Here is a 16,790-nt window from a genome sequence, read left to right on the forward strand (position 1 = left end):
CTCTTTTGTTAGATCTAAATTTACCTACTTTTCCTCCACTTAATAGTTTTCCTGCATTTGACTTTAAGAAAAACAGTGTTCATTTTACCTTTTCCATTTAAAATGAAAAATAAAATTACGTTAATTTACAAATATTTGTTATATTCAAAGGATTTAAGTATTTGAGAGAACGTAAAAAATACACAGCAAAGCAAAATATAGCATAAAGATTTACCTGGTCTAGAAAAACCTGTAACCGATGAGACTCGGAAAGAGATTCTTGGATGAGTGCACTGCTTGCTTTGGTCTGATTTAATGATTCAATCAAGCCTTTGTTTTCCAAAATATTCCCTTGAGATGTTGCTAGAGCCTTATTAAAAAGGGGTGAAAGTATTTGTCATTTTCAATATAAATGCATTAAACCAACCATACTAGCTATAGAGGGATAAAAAATTTAAGATACTGAGATAGACATACACTACATTAGACTAGAGATATATCTGTCTTTAGAAAATATCTGGCACTGACAAGCTGATACCACTGTGTTTAAAACACTTCAGTTTATTTAGGAGCAATATTTACGCAAATATTTCAAAAGCAATTGCTGAATACATCTACATTAAATTTGAATTAAAAGTTAAGTCCAAAGGTACTGTTTTTCAAATGGAGTGTAAAAAATATATTCTCTCATTTTAACAAACCAAGAACATGATAAATTTTGCAACTGTAATACCTGACAGAGAGCATGAAAATATTAAAAACACATCTTATAAAATATATCTATCTATGTATATATAATGTAATATTAATATATTAAATAGAATGTCTTTCTGCCTCTATGTTTCCTATACAATCCTCCACCATTTGACCAATCTGGACCAAATTTTGCATAGTCGATATATAGGAAAATACAGACAAGACAGAATACTTTGGAACCCAAAATCTTAAATATACCTGGGCAATGCTGGGTACTTTGTCTTGTTTATTTATAAAACTGAAAATCTGTTTGTTTGTCTGTAAGAATATTATTCGAAAACCTTGAAACCTAATTTTACAAAACTTAGCAGGTATTTCCATATAGTCTAACTTGGAATACAGGCTAATAAAATTTGAGATTTTCTACGTATACAGTACAAATCTCCAAATAAAAATAAAAATGGAGACAACTTCACTAGAAGTGGCCATTTTCACAGGACTTTCACACCATTTAATAACAATATCTCCAGATCACAACACAATATTGACAAGATTTTAAGTGAAAAGAAAAAATAAATCCTAGAAACGATTGCATAAACAAAACATCACCAATTTCAGGTGTTTATGTTGACCACATTAATATTTAAGTGATTGGGGTGGCACGGTGGCACAGTGGGTAGCACTGCTGCCTCGCAGTAAGGAGACCGGGGTTTGCTTCCCGGGTCCTCCCTGCGTGGAGTTTGCATGTTCTCCCTGTGTCTGTGTGGGATTCCTCCGGGTGCTCCGGTTTCCTCCCACAGTCCAAAGACCTGCAGGTTAGATGAATTGGCGATTCTAAATTGGCCCTAGTGTGTGCTGTGTGTGTGTGTGTGTCCTGAAGTGGGTTGGCGCCCTGCCCAGGATTGGTTCCTGCCTTGCACCCTGTGCTGGCTGGGATTGGCTCCAGCAGACCCCTGTGATCCTGTGTTTGGATTCAGTGGGTTGGAAAATGAATGGATGGATGGATGGATTTAAGTGATTTTAAATCTGCTACTAAACACCTTGCTGATTGAATCAAAAATGTGTTTCTTCTTTGCTGAATGCTTATTTTATGACAAACAAAAAAGATCATATTCAATTTTTATATAAGGCAAACAATAAGCAAACACATGACCCATTTGATCTGTGCATGAGCTGAAGTAACAAAAGTCTTGATACAGTGGAAGTGAGAGAAGGGGTGGACACTTTGTCAGGATCCAACAGGAATACTGCTCAGGAGGGCAATTGTGTTAAGACTGGTGCACTCTACAGGCTCTACAACATTTCAATATTATTACTGAACTATTGAGATAATTGCTATAACTGTTAGAAGAATTGTTTATTGTTACCGCAAAATTACTTCTATTTCTCAAAATTTTACACTTCATTTCACAGTACAATTTTGCAAGGGTTTAATATGCTCAGAAGCATTAGACACTAAATAAAATAAAAAATACATTTTCTTCTGCCATGATGAGGAGGTCATAAGTGTCAGATCAGTTTTTTATTTATTCACCACACGTAGCTTTCATTTTATTACTCTTCCGGGTGAAGTTGTGTAGAAATGCCAGTAAGACAATAAAATTACATTTTCTGGCTTATACATTACCTCTAAAAGTGATTCTTCGAGTTTAGCCAACTGAATCTTTTTTTCTTCTTCTTGCTGTAGTAGCTTAGTTTTCTGTGTTTCCAGGTCTGGTTTCTCATGCTGGATTGTTAAAGCTAGGAGCTAATACAAATAATAACAATAAGACATTTTTGAGAATATAACTGATTTAAGAGTATATCAAAAGTCTTTTACTAACAATATTGTATTGTTAAACTTACAAATCATATTACTGAATCCGTGAACTTATGCTTAATGTATGTTTATGCATTTAGGAACAAAATGAAGTTTAAATGACCAGCAAATGAAATATTACAATAGATTGTATCACAGGATCATAAGCAGCAAAAAAGTCCTTTTCCATACATATACATATTTACCTGTCCTCTTAGGCCAGCTCGAGTGGTAGTAAAGTTGACTTCTGTGACTACAGAGGCAGCATCAGGAGGAATTAAAGGGTTTGGATTACGAGTTGCAAGAAACAAACGGAATTCTTCATTGTAATCAATGACTTTATCTCCAATCTGAACCACATACCGAGGACCTGTGGCGAGAAATGTAAGCACTTTAAATTTAAGCATAATTTTTACATAACTGGATTAAACTTGGGCGGCACGGTGGCACAGTGGCAGTAATGCTGCTGCCTTGGAATAAGAAGACCAGTGTTCATGTCATGGATCCTCCCAGCATGGAGCTTGCATGTTCTCCCTGTGTCTGTATGGGCTTCCTCCGGGTGCTCAAGTTTTCTCCCACGGTCCAAAGACATGCAGGTTAGGTGGATTGGCAACACTTACTTGGCTATATAGTGTGTGTGCACATGTGTGTGTATTCATCCTGCGAATGAATGGTGCCCTATCCACAGATTGTCCTTGCTTTGCACCCTATGCATGGTAGGTTAGGCTCCAGGTGCCCAGTGACCCTGCTCAGTATTAAGCAGACTAAAAAATGCTATATATGATATGGTATAGATTAAACTTTTAAAGTTGTTTTTACTGGTTTAACTAATAATTTAATGGACAGTTGCAAATAAAAATTTCACAACCTACACAATTTTAATTCTGTAGTTTCCAGTATACTGTATGATAAATTTTATTAAGCTCAAATTTATAATTAAAAACTAAAGTAAATAGTAATAATGGTGAAACTGTAATTGTAGAGTTGTAATACTATAGTCCACTTTAGAAAATAATTTCCTCAGCATGAAACAAACGAAAAAAAAAACAGAAAACATCCATCCATCCATCCATTATCCAACCCGCTGAATCCGAACACAGGGTCACGGGAACAGAAAATACCTGTCAATATAATTAATGTGTTTATTCACATAAAAGTAAAAAACAGAAAAATTACTATAGGAAACAAACTATGGATCACTGTATTTTAGCATAAAATAAAACACTAAACAACTGTTTTGACATGAAACAGACTGGAATCTGAAGTCAAAAAAGGGAACTGACCAAAATACTAAAGCTCAATTCATTATCAAAAAGTAAAAGCTAAAGAAACCATCCAAGATACAAAGTTACTGAGAGGTTTTTAATTAACTAAAACGCAACACATGAATTTGCACAACATCCACAAACTAGTAAGGCTAAGAAAACATACTACCATCTTAAATACCCTCACGGAAATGACATCACACAAATCATTTGTGGCCATCACATGGTTGTATTAAGGAGCCATTGTTAACAAACATCATTGTGGCCAATACAAAAACAATCACACACACAATATAGCAGCACCAGTGTTTGAAAACTCCACACAAAATGATGTCATAATAACGTCATAAAAATGATGGCAAAAATATAAAAACATTCAAAATGAAAATATATTGTACATACAAAATACTTACTGTAAGTGCAAAAATGGATTCTACATATTCCAAAACCCTTAAATCATAACAACAACCATCCAGCAACCTTACGTCCTGTCAAAGTGTCACAGGCCAAGGTATGGCTTTGTATTCAGACATAAATGTGGACCCCATTACGTCCATCATAGGTCTTTTCTGGAACCAATAGAATTGCTTCTGCACACATAGTGTCAGATATTATATTTATGCATTGAAAGCTTGAATATACCGTAACTACTTTATCAGAAATAAATGGGTCATCCAAGGGTTTCTCATTTTTATAAATGTTCTGAACCTAAGTCATGTAAGTATAAACTAGGAGATTTCCATTCACAGAAGTTGTTCTGTCGTTGTCACTCTAGGCCAAGGACAAAGCTTACAAAATCAACTAAAAAATAAAATTGCATTCTATGGAGAAAACCAAAAGTCTCTTAAATGAACAACAACAGCTCATGCTGTGTTATGTTTTGTCTATCATTTATGGAGTGCTTTCAGTTCTTTTACCCTTTAATCACTGTTTTAATAAATGGATGGTTGGCTTCCACATCTTTACATCAGTAAGGAGATTTGTATTTGTGGATGATTTATGTCTAATTTCCAGAACACTGATCCATAGAGAAAGATAAGGACTGTAGGAGTGCTACAGAACATAACATTAATTAGTGGCTTTTCCAAGCCCAATAATTAATTAGTAATTAATAATAATTAATACTACTATTGGTCCTATAATGTCAACTGTCAGATTTGAAATTGGCTGCATTTTTAAACAATTTATTACAATAAAATGTGTGAAAATTATACAGTCATTACTGTTAACAAAAAGAATGCTGTATTTATATATAATGACAGAGATTTACCTTGAGCAATAAGATCCTTTCTTAGCAAAGGGTACAGTACTGGTTCAACACTGTCCATCTCTTGTATAATAAGTGTTTTTCCAAAGCGTACTGCAAGTTCCAAAGCTGTAATAAAGTTTGAGTCCTAAACAAAATAGAGTTAAATGAACATCCATTGTATAAAATTAAATATATTACATGATGAGAAAAGTATGCCTAGGACATAAGACCATAAACACGCATTGCATTCAATCGCTACCAGTGACTCACTGTGTGAAATTGAACAAGTCAAGGTACTTGTCCTACTATCAACCTAATATAAATTGTTTGTTGTTTTCAATTCAAAAAGGAACAATTGATAATTTATTATTCTTTCAAACCTAAAAACATCATATTGAATTATAAAAAAAATCTCCATAATATTTCCACGTTACATGAAGTACCAGTCAAACCCTCACCATCTTACCAGAAACATGCACAGTATCAATAAATATACAGATTTCTTGAATAATAGCCTGTTGTAACATAAGACCACAGGCTGAAGAGTCAACATATTTAGCAGTAATGAACCAGAAAGTCATCTTTTGCCCTCATCCATTAAAAAAACAATTGAAGACCGAACATAATATTTTACAGTTCACTGAAAAAATAAAATGTATGGCTTCCCTATTAGACCCATTCCAACTTATTTATTGACACTTGCAATAGTTGCAAAAAGGGTCTGGATGGCCACTTACAGTTCAGAGTTAGAGCATTTTTCCTTGTGACAATGGTTCACAGAGGTTTACCCTTGTTGCAATCTGCTATAAACTGATACTTTTTGTTCTTTACCAGAATTAAATCAATGGTTACAACCGCCAGTTGAATCTGGGATTATTTGTTATTTTTATTTATTTTTGTTTGCCATTGCCATTTAATGCTTTAAAAATATTAGTAGTATACAAATTTGAAGCAACGTTTATTTCTATGTACATACTACATGGTGTTTTTATGTTTAGTTTGATAATTATGTCCTTTCTGCATGCGATTTTCTGTTTTAATTTAATTATGTTGCATTTAACATATGGTTTCTGAATGTCAGCTGTTTCTTCTTGTTGAATAAACAGTGACACATTAAAATCTGTTCTATGTTGTTTGCCATCTGTGATTATATTTTATCTAATTTTAGAACTTGGTAAAGGACTGGATAAATTATTTATCTTGATATGTAAAATTGCAGACATTGTGTACATTTTTTTTCAATTTACTGTGTCATCTTATAATCCTTATAGTAATATATAAATTTTGAAGAGTAAATTAACTGTACCTGTTGGTTAATAATTTCTAGTCTTGACTCTTTCAGATGCATCTTCAACCACTCAGTAGCACGTGATGAAGGATCTATCAAAAATGGACATGCAGAGCTCTAAAGGTAAAATAAAGAAAATAAAAATACAATTCCATAATAAACTATAGTATCTTAAACCATTTACTACTGTTTTAAAAACAAAGATATTTAAGAAAAGTATATCTAGCTTTATACATTAGTAGTAAACAAGGGGGCTGCGCCCCCTGCTCGCTTCGCTCGCCTACCCCCGGCGTTTTGAACCCGGCCCGCTGGGCATCCACGTGTGAGGATGACGCACGTTTAATACGGAGCGTTCGCCCGTGTCACTCTGGTGCCTCCCACTGTTAATACGGAGCTCCGTCCGTACTATTATGTGGTGCATTGTGGACTACTGCGGACCCCTTAGTGTTTCCCGTTTCAGTTTGTATCTCGGTCAGTCAAGCTTTTGTTTTTGAAGCTTTTGAATTCCAGTCTTTTGCGTCCACGGGCAGGTCCCTGCATCCATATCCAGTTTACCATTCTCGTTTATTAATATGGATATGTTACTGAAGCTAACATGATAGAAATCTTCTATAACTCCAACATAATTAATCTACATAATCTATACTTATTTGAAGTAATAAAATATGTCACAGTACACGTTTTACTCTATGTACATTTCAGACATTCATAAATCCCTGTTTTCATTTCATAAGTATTTGTTTAAGATGAACATCATCAGTCACTTTCATAGGTTTACTTTTCATTTATTATCCACATTATTTCCTTCTGATTCACCAAATGTTGCAAAATCTGTCTAAACTGGATTTCAGCATATGATCATATTGTGTAATATTTCTTCTTTTCTTTGATAATTACTTCTTCACCTTAACCATATTTTAATCTTTGATTACCTGGTCCTTCTTTATCATATCTTTACAATTTTTAAACTAGCTTTAGTTATCTGGAATTGTATGGGATTATATCAATTTACGGAAATATTATAGAAACTAGAAACTGATGGCATACCAGTATGACGGAATTTAAAAGCCAAGTGTTATATGATTAATTCATATTGTTTATTCTTGCATTTCACATACATTAAAATGTATATATTTTATGACATTGTTTCATATTTTCTTATTAATGCTTTAATATTGCAACAAGATTATAATTCCAATGAGATCTGATAAACAATATTTTTGGTTTTGCTTGTCATACACGTGCGAGTAGGGGGCAGCTAAAAGGCTTAAGTATTGGTAATACCATATCAGACCAGGGGGCGGCAGGGTGTACTGACTGTCTTTTTCAGTTCCTTGCAGACCGTTCCCATGCCATTGATGACATTACTTTCCGGCCCTTTTGACGACATCACTTCCAATTCTGGCCCTTTTGATGACGTTGCTTCCTCTCTGGGCTTTTAAAGCCGCCATCTTACCTCCTCCTCATCATTAATTCTATTTTGGACTCAGTCGTGTGAACATCTCTGTTCAAACTTTTGCAGCCGGGATATAATATACGGGTGGCTCCCCCAAACTTTTATAATGTCTGAAGTCTCGTCCTTGTCACAGCTTTTAGGTATGAAAATGAATAAATTTCTTGGTGTGCTCACCACAGAATAGACAACATATAGCTGTCTATGTGAAAAGCACGGATTTTCAAATTTATTAGCTAATATTGTTCATTTTTTAAAGTCATAGCAACTCCATTTTCCAAGATACTGTAGTCAGTTGAAACCAAAAGGTATATCAGTAGGTATCAGAAGAATGTGTGAAATGAATAAATCTTCTCCTATGGCAGAGCCTGGTAATATTGTTACATGTATTATGTTTGGCATTAAGTTCTTCACACACAGTCCGGTTCCATTACACAATTTAGACTTATCAAGATTATGCAGTAACATGAACAGTGCTCCAGTTTGTACAGTTAAGCTTTGTGACAGCATGGTAAATTATAGTCTGCTGGCCACTGATGACAATGTCAATGGACGTATAAGTATTTGGAAACTGGTACTACTAATGCTTTCATGCTTAGATGGGATAATGTCTTGTAGACTTTAATGGTTTCTGAAATTGCTATGAATATTAAGAATTATTAAAAAAAAAAAAAAAGATTTTTGAGAGATACCCTTACCAGCCTGTGTTGTAAAGAGTGGAAACAGGTGGTTAGGAGTATGTCCCCAAGAAAGCTATCAGCAGGCCTGTGCTTGAGTGTGAGGATGCAGAATGTGCACTCCTTAGAGCATTGTAGAAGAGTAGGAGCAGTGCTGTAGTGCAGCGTCTCCCTGTTGACTCTGACGGACTGACCGAGAGACACATGAGTGGGGTTTAGCAGGAAGTCCTAAGGACACCAACAAAGTGGCAGTAGGAACCCAAATCCGGGATTTAGTAGATGACTGCACCTGTCGGCAGGCATCTCCTCATGCTGCAAGGTCCTGATGGAATAAGATGAGGAGACACCAGATTTTACAAAGAGGCACTGGGGCTCGTGTTTTAAGGAGGAAACCTGCCCAGGGATTTTAAGTTTGTTTTAATGGAAATTTATTGTTTGATAATTTATTTGGATTTTAACCTTCACTTAGCATCTTTGTTTTAATGGATTATTTATTTACTAAAGAACTTTCACTGTACTTTTCAACACTTTATTTGTTGGTTTTTAATAAAAGCACTTGAACCACTTTGTACCAAACCCTTGCTGGCTGTGTGTGTCCTCATTTCAATAGCTCATCCTCGGGTATGATATCAATGGTTCCAGGTTCAAGTGACTACCAAAGGCAACCAGGGAGTGTGGAGCTGACCCAGACCTTCACAATCTGTTTATTCTTTAATAAAGCATGCTTACATGTGGGCTGTGTACAAAGAGGCATCTGTCAAACTCTGCTATAACAAAACCTGCTTTATGTCCTTTACATGTGCTTCAATCACCTGATAATTAAAAGAAACTGGCTTTCTAAAATGTCATTTAAACCCTTATTCCAGTTTGAGAAATCAGGTTAATAGTCTTTGAGATATCTGGTGAACAGAAGTAAATTTCTCAGTGAATAACCCGATTATGTGGCCATGTAAACATTTGACTGGGTTACTGTTCAGAATTTTTTAGTCTGCACATATCTGTTGCACCCTGTCAGGCTATGCATGTATTTGCTTCTCATATGCTTTCAACAACCACAGATAAAAGTGTCCACAAATTAAATTTCAAGAGGCTAGTGTTTGAGCAATCAAATTATTTCTTCTCCTGGCTGAAATGATCAGTCTCAATATTCTGAAAATCACTAAACTTATCTTGATGAACTGAATGTACAGTGCTAAAATCAGCAACACAATCTTGAGAGTTGTAGGGTAACGCGTTAAAACTAATGCATATTACATAGTCTGGTGTAGTTTCACCAGTCCACCTAACCTGTATGTCTTTGGAATGTGGGAGAAACCAATGGAGACACAGGGAAAATATGCAAACTCCACACTGGGAGGACCTAGGACGTGAACCCTGGTCTCCTTACTGGGCGCCACATTGCTGTCCAAGAAACAAAAAAGATGGGTAAATGGTACATTTCTGGAAAGAAGCAACCTGTAGTAGGAATGCTTATAAAATGTCAATTTAAAAAAAAAAAAAGGAAAAATAAAGACCTTTTTTTAAAAAACACTTATTAAAAATTAAAAACCATTAGATTCAATAACAGATTTTACCTTCAGATGATAAGAGCTATTCAATAGGCACTCATACTGAAAACAGCAAAAGTGTTTTTCTATGTATTGTACGCTATTTTTAATGTATGACATTGCATTCACTGTTTTGTATTCATCATCTATTGTTTGTATTATTCTATTGTCAGTAGTCTGTGGAAGACATGCAAGTAAAAATTTAATTTTGCTATGAACACATTACAGTTAATTTGAACTCACATTTTAAAAGAATGCTTACCCTCAACACCATGGCATTGATCTAATGAAGCATGTAGGATGGAAACACAAAAATGGAAAATATGGTAAAATAAAACATACAAAATAACGAAATAATTGAAATGAATATGAAATTAAAATGAAGTTTTACTCGCACTCACATTACATTCACTTCTCATAGTATTAACATAGGAGCAGACCATGCTTTCCTAATCCAAACAATTGTCTTCCATCTTATCTCAGGCTATACCAGTGAAACTGAGAGACATAACTTCAAGAGAATGTCCCTCTTTAGTTCTTAGTACTACTACTACTACAACTAATGGCCTTGACCATGGGAAAGGCACTATATAAATAAAATGTATTATAATTATTTTTATTATTAGCTGATATTATAATTAACTCCTTCTTTCAGGCATTACCCAAAGGAGTTAATCTACTACAGATCACCAAAGGTAAAAATGGGGATGTGTATACACCAATAATCAGAGAGTGTCACCCAAAGACTCAGCCTCTGTTTCATCACCACTGTTATCAATCTGATGATCATCCCCATTCTCAATTGTAACCTCCACAATACTTTCATTCCACTTATCCCAATGAAGGTTATAGCGTCAACATGTAAAGCTGAACAAACCAGACCAGAGTTATCTATCTCTGGTAACTTTTTCAAACTTCTCCTGTGGAAATCCAATAATCTCCCAGGTCTGTCAAAGGATATAATCCCTCTAGCATACCCTGGGTCTCTTCCCACTTGGTGCTTGGCCCACCTTCTATTGGATATGCCTGAAAGCATACTTTATGCCAAAAATGTAAACCTAGAGAAGCAGTAGTTGAGATCCTCCTGTTTTCCTAAGCTCACCATCCTATCATACACATTGAGCCCATCAACCCAGCTCAAGTCCCTCATTTTCACAATTTTTTAGTTGCAATCTCATTGTTTCAGTTGCACAATAACACATTTCTAAGGTTTAATGCAGCATGCAAGCACCTAGAACGTGGAATGATTCCAGGCATTTGGGTATTTTAAAAAGAATGGCAAAATACATATTTACAGTTATTTCTCAATCCAGGAAAGATGTATTTCATGGTTATTTTATTTAAAACTTGTCCCATGTCCATCCACCCATCCATTTATGAATGCTGAGGCAGAAAACATCTCTGGTAGTTGAGTCATTCTGGATATAATGGATTCCCTTGCACACATATATATTCTCAACAGGTCAAAGAATTGCAACATACACAGTATACAAATAAAGCAGGCACGTGAACACACTGCCCACAAAAAGACTTCCCTGTGGCTTCCTTCTTACGGCTTAATTATTGTTGACAAACTTATGTAATAATAAACACAGTCTCAAAATTCAAAGTACAAGCTGCAAGACCAGGCAATATACATTGTTTTTCAATACAATTCAATATGCACTGAAAGCAGAATATTGTATTACACATTGGTTTCATTATTCAATAAGACAGCACATCTATACCTGCAAAATAACAAGTGCATTCTCCATGGACAAGTCATCTGATGGCAGCCCTTCACTCTTCCAGATAAGCTGTTCACTTTCGGTGCAAAGAAAATGTCTGAGATCAAACTCTGTAAAATAAACATGTCATGTTTTCTGTCTCTGTGTATTGAGATGTTGCATTTTTGTTTCAACAGAGAAGATACAAAATATGTAGCACTTAAATTTGAAATAATAAAAAGTGGCCTAGGCCAAGAGGGTTATATATTTTCTCCTGTATATTTAACTTGTATTATACTTCACTACTATGTATTCTTTTTGTGATGTGTAAATCAATCATATATCAAGGATTCCAGAAAATTCAATCAATTCTCTTGATCTTTAATCTCTAAATAAAGCATAGCCTTCTTTTAAATTTTCTTACATCACAGAAAGTGCCAAAGGTTCAGATATGCACAACGAACAAGGACTGCACAAAGGATTATATCAACAACGTGGATAATGGAAACATTTGCATTGGTCTATAGTACAAATTAATGTATTATTCTTAGTACATATACTGTATATGTGGAAGTGTAATGATCATAAACCGTATACACGTGTAAAAAGGCATCTAAATTCTGGTGTAACTGGCTACTGAAGTATACAAGGTTTAATATGTTAAAATGTGTACCTCCAGTTCTATTCCATTAAATAAAATCCATGTATCAAGTCCTCAACCACTCTCGTATCACTTTAGGTCCTGAAATTTTTTGGGACACCCCTAAACAGTGAAGTCGACTTTCTCATTTTACAAATAAGCCTTAATTTATCTGTGGACTTTAAGCCATACATGTAGTCATTACTTTGCTGTACTGTTGGAGGAAAATGAGGGTGAGAAGTAATTCACAGAATCAGAAATTGATGGAACAATGCGAATGGAAACATATTTCACAATTGTTTTCTGAATTAAAAAGTGATTAAGCAATTTAACAATTTAGAATTCATTATGAATCTTACCGTATAATGTTCAGCGTGCCTAAACCATTTGCCATATCTGTTAAGTATTTCATATTTGAGTCTTTTAATGTTTTTCCCTCTAAAATGAGCAATACTTTATTCAATCAATTTTCCATAATCGGATATTAACTTCTGTAGTCATTACATTCTCATTGTTGCATTCTGTCAAATAAGCACTATATCCCTTTAAAGTAAATTCAAGCACACTGGCTGAATTACAAAAATAATCCAACAATATATCATAAGGCAAAACTGTCTTACTGTAGTCTGTAACCTAAAAATGCTGACTTGCCTTAAGCTAAATATATGGGTATTACTGAAGAATCCATCCACCCATATAACAGGACAAGAGTTTGGTATAGCACTCATCTGGTAGCTAACATTTTTAAAGAAACTGACTTCTAGAACAAGAAGATAAGAATGATTCATTTCCCTGCAGACAAGAAGCATTTTTTTCTTCTTTGATACAATAATGTAAAAAAAAAGCCAGATTTGATCTGCTTTTCTCTTATTTGTGAGTGTGTTTCTCAATTGCCAGAAGGCAGAAGCCTCACTTTTCATACCTGAACAAGGCAACATCTTTTTCAGTTACTTTATGTCTGATTCTGCAATCAAATTGTCAAAGCTCACTTTAATTTGTAGGTACTGCACAGCCAGATTTTCCTTTTAAAATGTAAACACTGCTTCAGGCCAATGCCTAAAGTCTACTTGCACATTAAATAATATTATTTTCCTGTAGCCTAGCATATAATTGCAAAAATTATTAGATGCACAATGTCACTAATCAAAGTGTGGGTGAAAATGCAAAATACATTTTTTAAAATATATGTGGCATTACTTTGAAGGCCTGATAACTTCATCCACTCATCTAAGCTGCCCTTCCTCTGATCCTCAGGGGCTGCAGATAAGTATGTAATAAACGCAGCAGCAAGTTGTGCTCTCATAGGCAAAGTATCAAGCTCCTCCGTCATTTCTTTCACCTGAAATATCAAAGGAATATACAAAAATTATCTCATTTGCTTCCTTAAGGTATTTTGTAATTATTTCCACAAATACATAAACTACATATTCAATGTTAAATATGATCTCTTATGGCATTCATTGTTGGCACAGTAATGTATTGGTTAGTGTTTCAGTCTCTCAGCATCAGAAACTGGTAGCATTTTCTTCACAAGCATTAAGGAACTCAGATGAAAATGTTAGTTAACTGTATGTACCATTCAAAATAAAATGTGTTTCAACCAACTTTTTGAAGCAATACATAAATGAGGTTTAACAAGTCATATACCTGGAGCAGAACTGTACACTGCTCAACCAACCAATCATTACATTTTGCCTCCCTAAATCTAAAATACTGTGTCCTTAAAGAGAAGTTGATGTAATAAGAGTGCAGACAATACAGAGTTCATCAAGCCTATTCTGTCTGATAATGACACCTAAAACTGGTCACGGGAGGCAGTTTATGTTCAGAATTATATAGATCACCATTTTCCTCTGAACTTAAAAAAAAATAGATATTATTTTATATATCTATTAGAACGGTGCGGCGTCCGCAGTGATGCGGGCTCTGCATCGGTCTGTCGTGGTGAAAAAGGAGCTGAGCCGTAAGGCAAAGCTCTCAATTTACCAGCAGATCTATGTTCCTACCCTCACCTATGGTCATGAGCTATGGGTAGTGACCGAAAGAACAAGATCGCGAATACAAGCAGCTGAAATGAGTTTCCTCCGCAGGGTGTCTGGGCTCTCCCTTAAAGATAGGGTGAGAAGCTCAGTCATCCGGGAGGGGCTCAGAGTAGAGCCGCTGCTCCTCCGCATCGAGAGGAGTCAGATGAGGTGGCTCGGGCATCTGATCAGGATGCCTCCTGGACGCCTCCCTGGTGAGGTGTTCCAGACACGTCCAACCGGGAGGAGGCCCCGGGGAAAACTCAGGATTCTCCCGGAAGAGCTAGAAGAAGTGGCCGGAGAGAGGGAAGTCTGGCCATCTCTGCTCAAGCTGCTGCCCCCGCGACCCGACCTTGGATAAGTGGAAGGGATGGATGGATGGATGATTTAATTTCTATGTAATAAATCAATGGTGTTTCTGGATTTAAAGAGTAACAACTACCAGTGTCATTCCCCTCGAATTATAGCAGGTCATGAATCTCCTCATCTCATTTGAACATTCCAGAGTCAGAACATCACCATTACATTAATACAAGTCAAACTCAGTTCATCTCTCTGGGTAATGAATCAGACAATACAGCAACTTTCCATATACTCCACAAGTGTTTACTATGAAGGCTTCCCATGCTTCCCACAGGTGGCACAGTGGTAGTGCTGCTGCTTTGCAGTAAGGAGACTGTGGAAGAGTGTGGGTTCGCTTCCCGGTTCCTCCCTGTGTGGATAGCGCTTTGAGTACTGAGAAAAGCACTATATAAATGTAATGAATTATTATTATTATTATTATGCTGAACCGCTATCTTTTCTTACAGGTCATCCCTGCAAAATGTGTTGTTCAGTGACATGTTGTCTTCTTTGACAGTTGTAACAATAGCGCTATATAGCGCCCGACCCAGCACAGACTCACACGGCGGCACGCATAAACACAATACAGAAGTTTATTTTTCTTCAGCTGGAGGGCACTTCTTCCCCGTGAACCGTCCCAAACAAAGCACTACACACAACCTTAATACGCCCTTCTGGCACCACCACTTCTCCCTTGAAGCTTCGTCCTCTCCTCCTGACTCTGGCCACTGAGTGGTGGTGGCTGGCCCCTTTTAAAGCCCACCTGGAAGTGCTCCAGGTGCTAGACCACCTGGTTCCAATTGCACTTCCGGGTGGGGCTGAAGATTTGTCCAGCTGGGTTGTGGAATCCATGCAGCACCCCCTGGCAGCCACCCCAGCTCCCAACCAGGCTGTGGAGGACTCCATCTCCCATGGAGCCCTGCGGGGAGGTTGAGGCACCACCGTCAGCCAGGGAGGCTGCCACCAAGCGTCCCAGGGGAGGTATTGAGTTGCCCATGGTTGCTCCCCCAGAACATATGCAGCAGGGGCGTCCCAGCCGGGTGTGTGACACGGCCGCCCGCCACACAGTAAATCAAAATTCAAGAGCATAAAGGAAAAGAAAAAAAAGCACTTGAAACTGTCTACCTGTTATGCTAGGACATAACAACTTCATCTGTACCAGCACACTTTATATTTGGAAATGAGATCATACAGTATATATAACATTTAACTTTGCTTTGTTCTGTAAAAAGAACTTTTACTTATAAGAAGTGTTATTCTGTAAACCAATTGTTTAGATAAGACTTTCAATGTGTAACTATTTAGGGACCTTTGGATGTTAGTTAATGGCATAGTGGTATTTATATAATGCACTTTTTATGTGAGTGCTCACTGGTGGGATTGAAATATTCACCAACTACTATATGTAAATGAACCTAAGTGATAATAGGTTCTCTTAAGACTAATCACATAGTGAGGTTCCACCAGTTGATGTAAATAAAGGATGTCTTTGTATTTCACTTATCACAATGACTTGAGACTTTTTTATTTACCAAGTATTTTCCGCAACAAAGAGTTAACCTCTATATTCATTCAGCGAAGAGCAAGTATAGACATTGTTAGTACCCTCTCCTGACATATGTAGAGTTTTGCAGTATAGCAGTAATCAGTTATGTTCATCTGACTAAGACAGAAACCCCTCCACCCCGCCCTGCTTCTCATTTTCTCTTACCATGAAGAATGGGCTATTTTCACAACGAAAAAGAAAATGCTTTTAATTAGTAGAACCTCCAAGCTATGGTAGGCTTTTAAATGCAGTAAGAATTGTATAACAGTTGTTAGAGCTGGTGTCTAGATAAACTGGTAAAGGACCTCAAGATCCTTATTCTTTATACTTGGTATGTTCACTGGTGAATAACTCAAAAACCTTTCAACTCATTTTAGTGTTCTAACTAATCCAAAGGCATCACCAATGGTTAAAAATTGTTTTCTCATTTTTTTAGTTAAATGACATGGACTGGAGACTCCAGGCAGCCCCAAAATTATTATAAAATCAAAAATGTATTAATTAATTTAAAACTTTTTCTCTGAGGCAGAATGTGTACCAAATTAATCAGACATTAATCACTTTAAATATTAACCGTCATTTC

At 36.1% G+C, this 16,790-nt stretch overlaps 1 protein-coding gene across 3 annotated transcripts in view; it reads right to left on the bottom strand.

Moving 5' to 3' along the window:
- The window catches only part of LOC114651221 (cytoplasmic dynein 2 heavy chain 1), a 462,099-nt gene that overhangs the window by 239,079 nt on the left and 206,230 nt on the right, over positions 1 to 16,790 (bottom strand). For 2 of the 3 annotated variants that reach the window (XM_051926883.1, XM_051926881.1), the window contains exons 63-70: positions 13,496 to 13,637; positions 11,680 to 11,789; positions 10,215 to 10,235; positions 6,294 to 6,392; positions 5,009 to 5,132; positions 2,680 to 2,843; positions 2,303 to 2,422; positions 215 to 349 (exon numbers count right to left, since the gene is read on the bottom strand). In XM_051926883.1, the coding sequence (XP_051782843.1) occupies positions 215 to 349; positions 2,303 to 2,422; positions 2,680 to 2,843; positions 5,009 to 5,132; positions 6,294 to 6,392; positions 10,215 to 10,235; positions 11,680 to 11,789; positions 13,496 to 13,637 (915 nt within the window). The remainder of the gene's footprint in view (positions 1 to 214; positions 350 to 2,302; positions 2,423 to 2,679; positions 2,844 to 5,008; positions 5,133 to 6,293; positions 6,393 to 10,214; positions 10,236 to 11,679; positions 11,790 to 13,495; positions 13,638 to 16,790) is intronic. The other variant, XM_051926882.1, reaches the window with a different exon arrangement.

This window comes from Erpetoichthys calabaricus, chromosome 4 (genome assembly GCF_900747795.2).
Source record: "Erpetoichthys calabaricus chromosome 4, fErpCal1.3, whole genome shotgun sequence".
Classification (NCBI taxonomy): domain Eukaryota; kingdom Metazoa; phylum Chordata; class Cladistia; order Polypteriformes; family Polypteridae; genus Erpetoichthys; species Erpetoichthys calabaricus.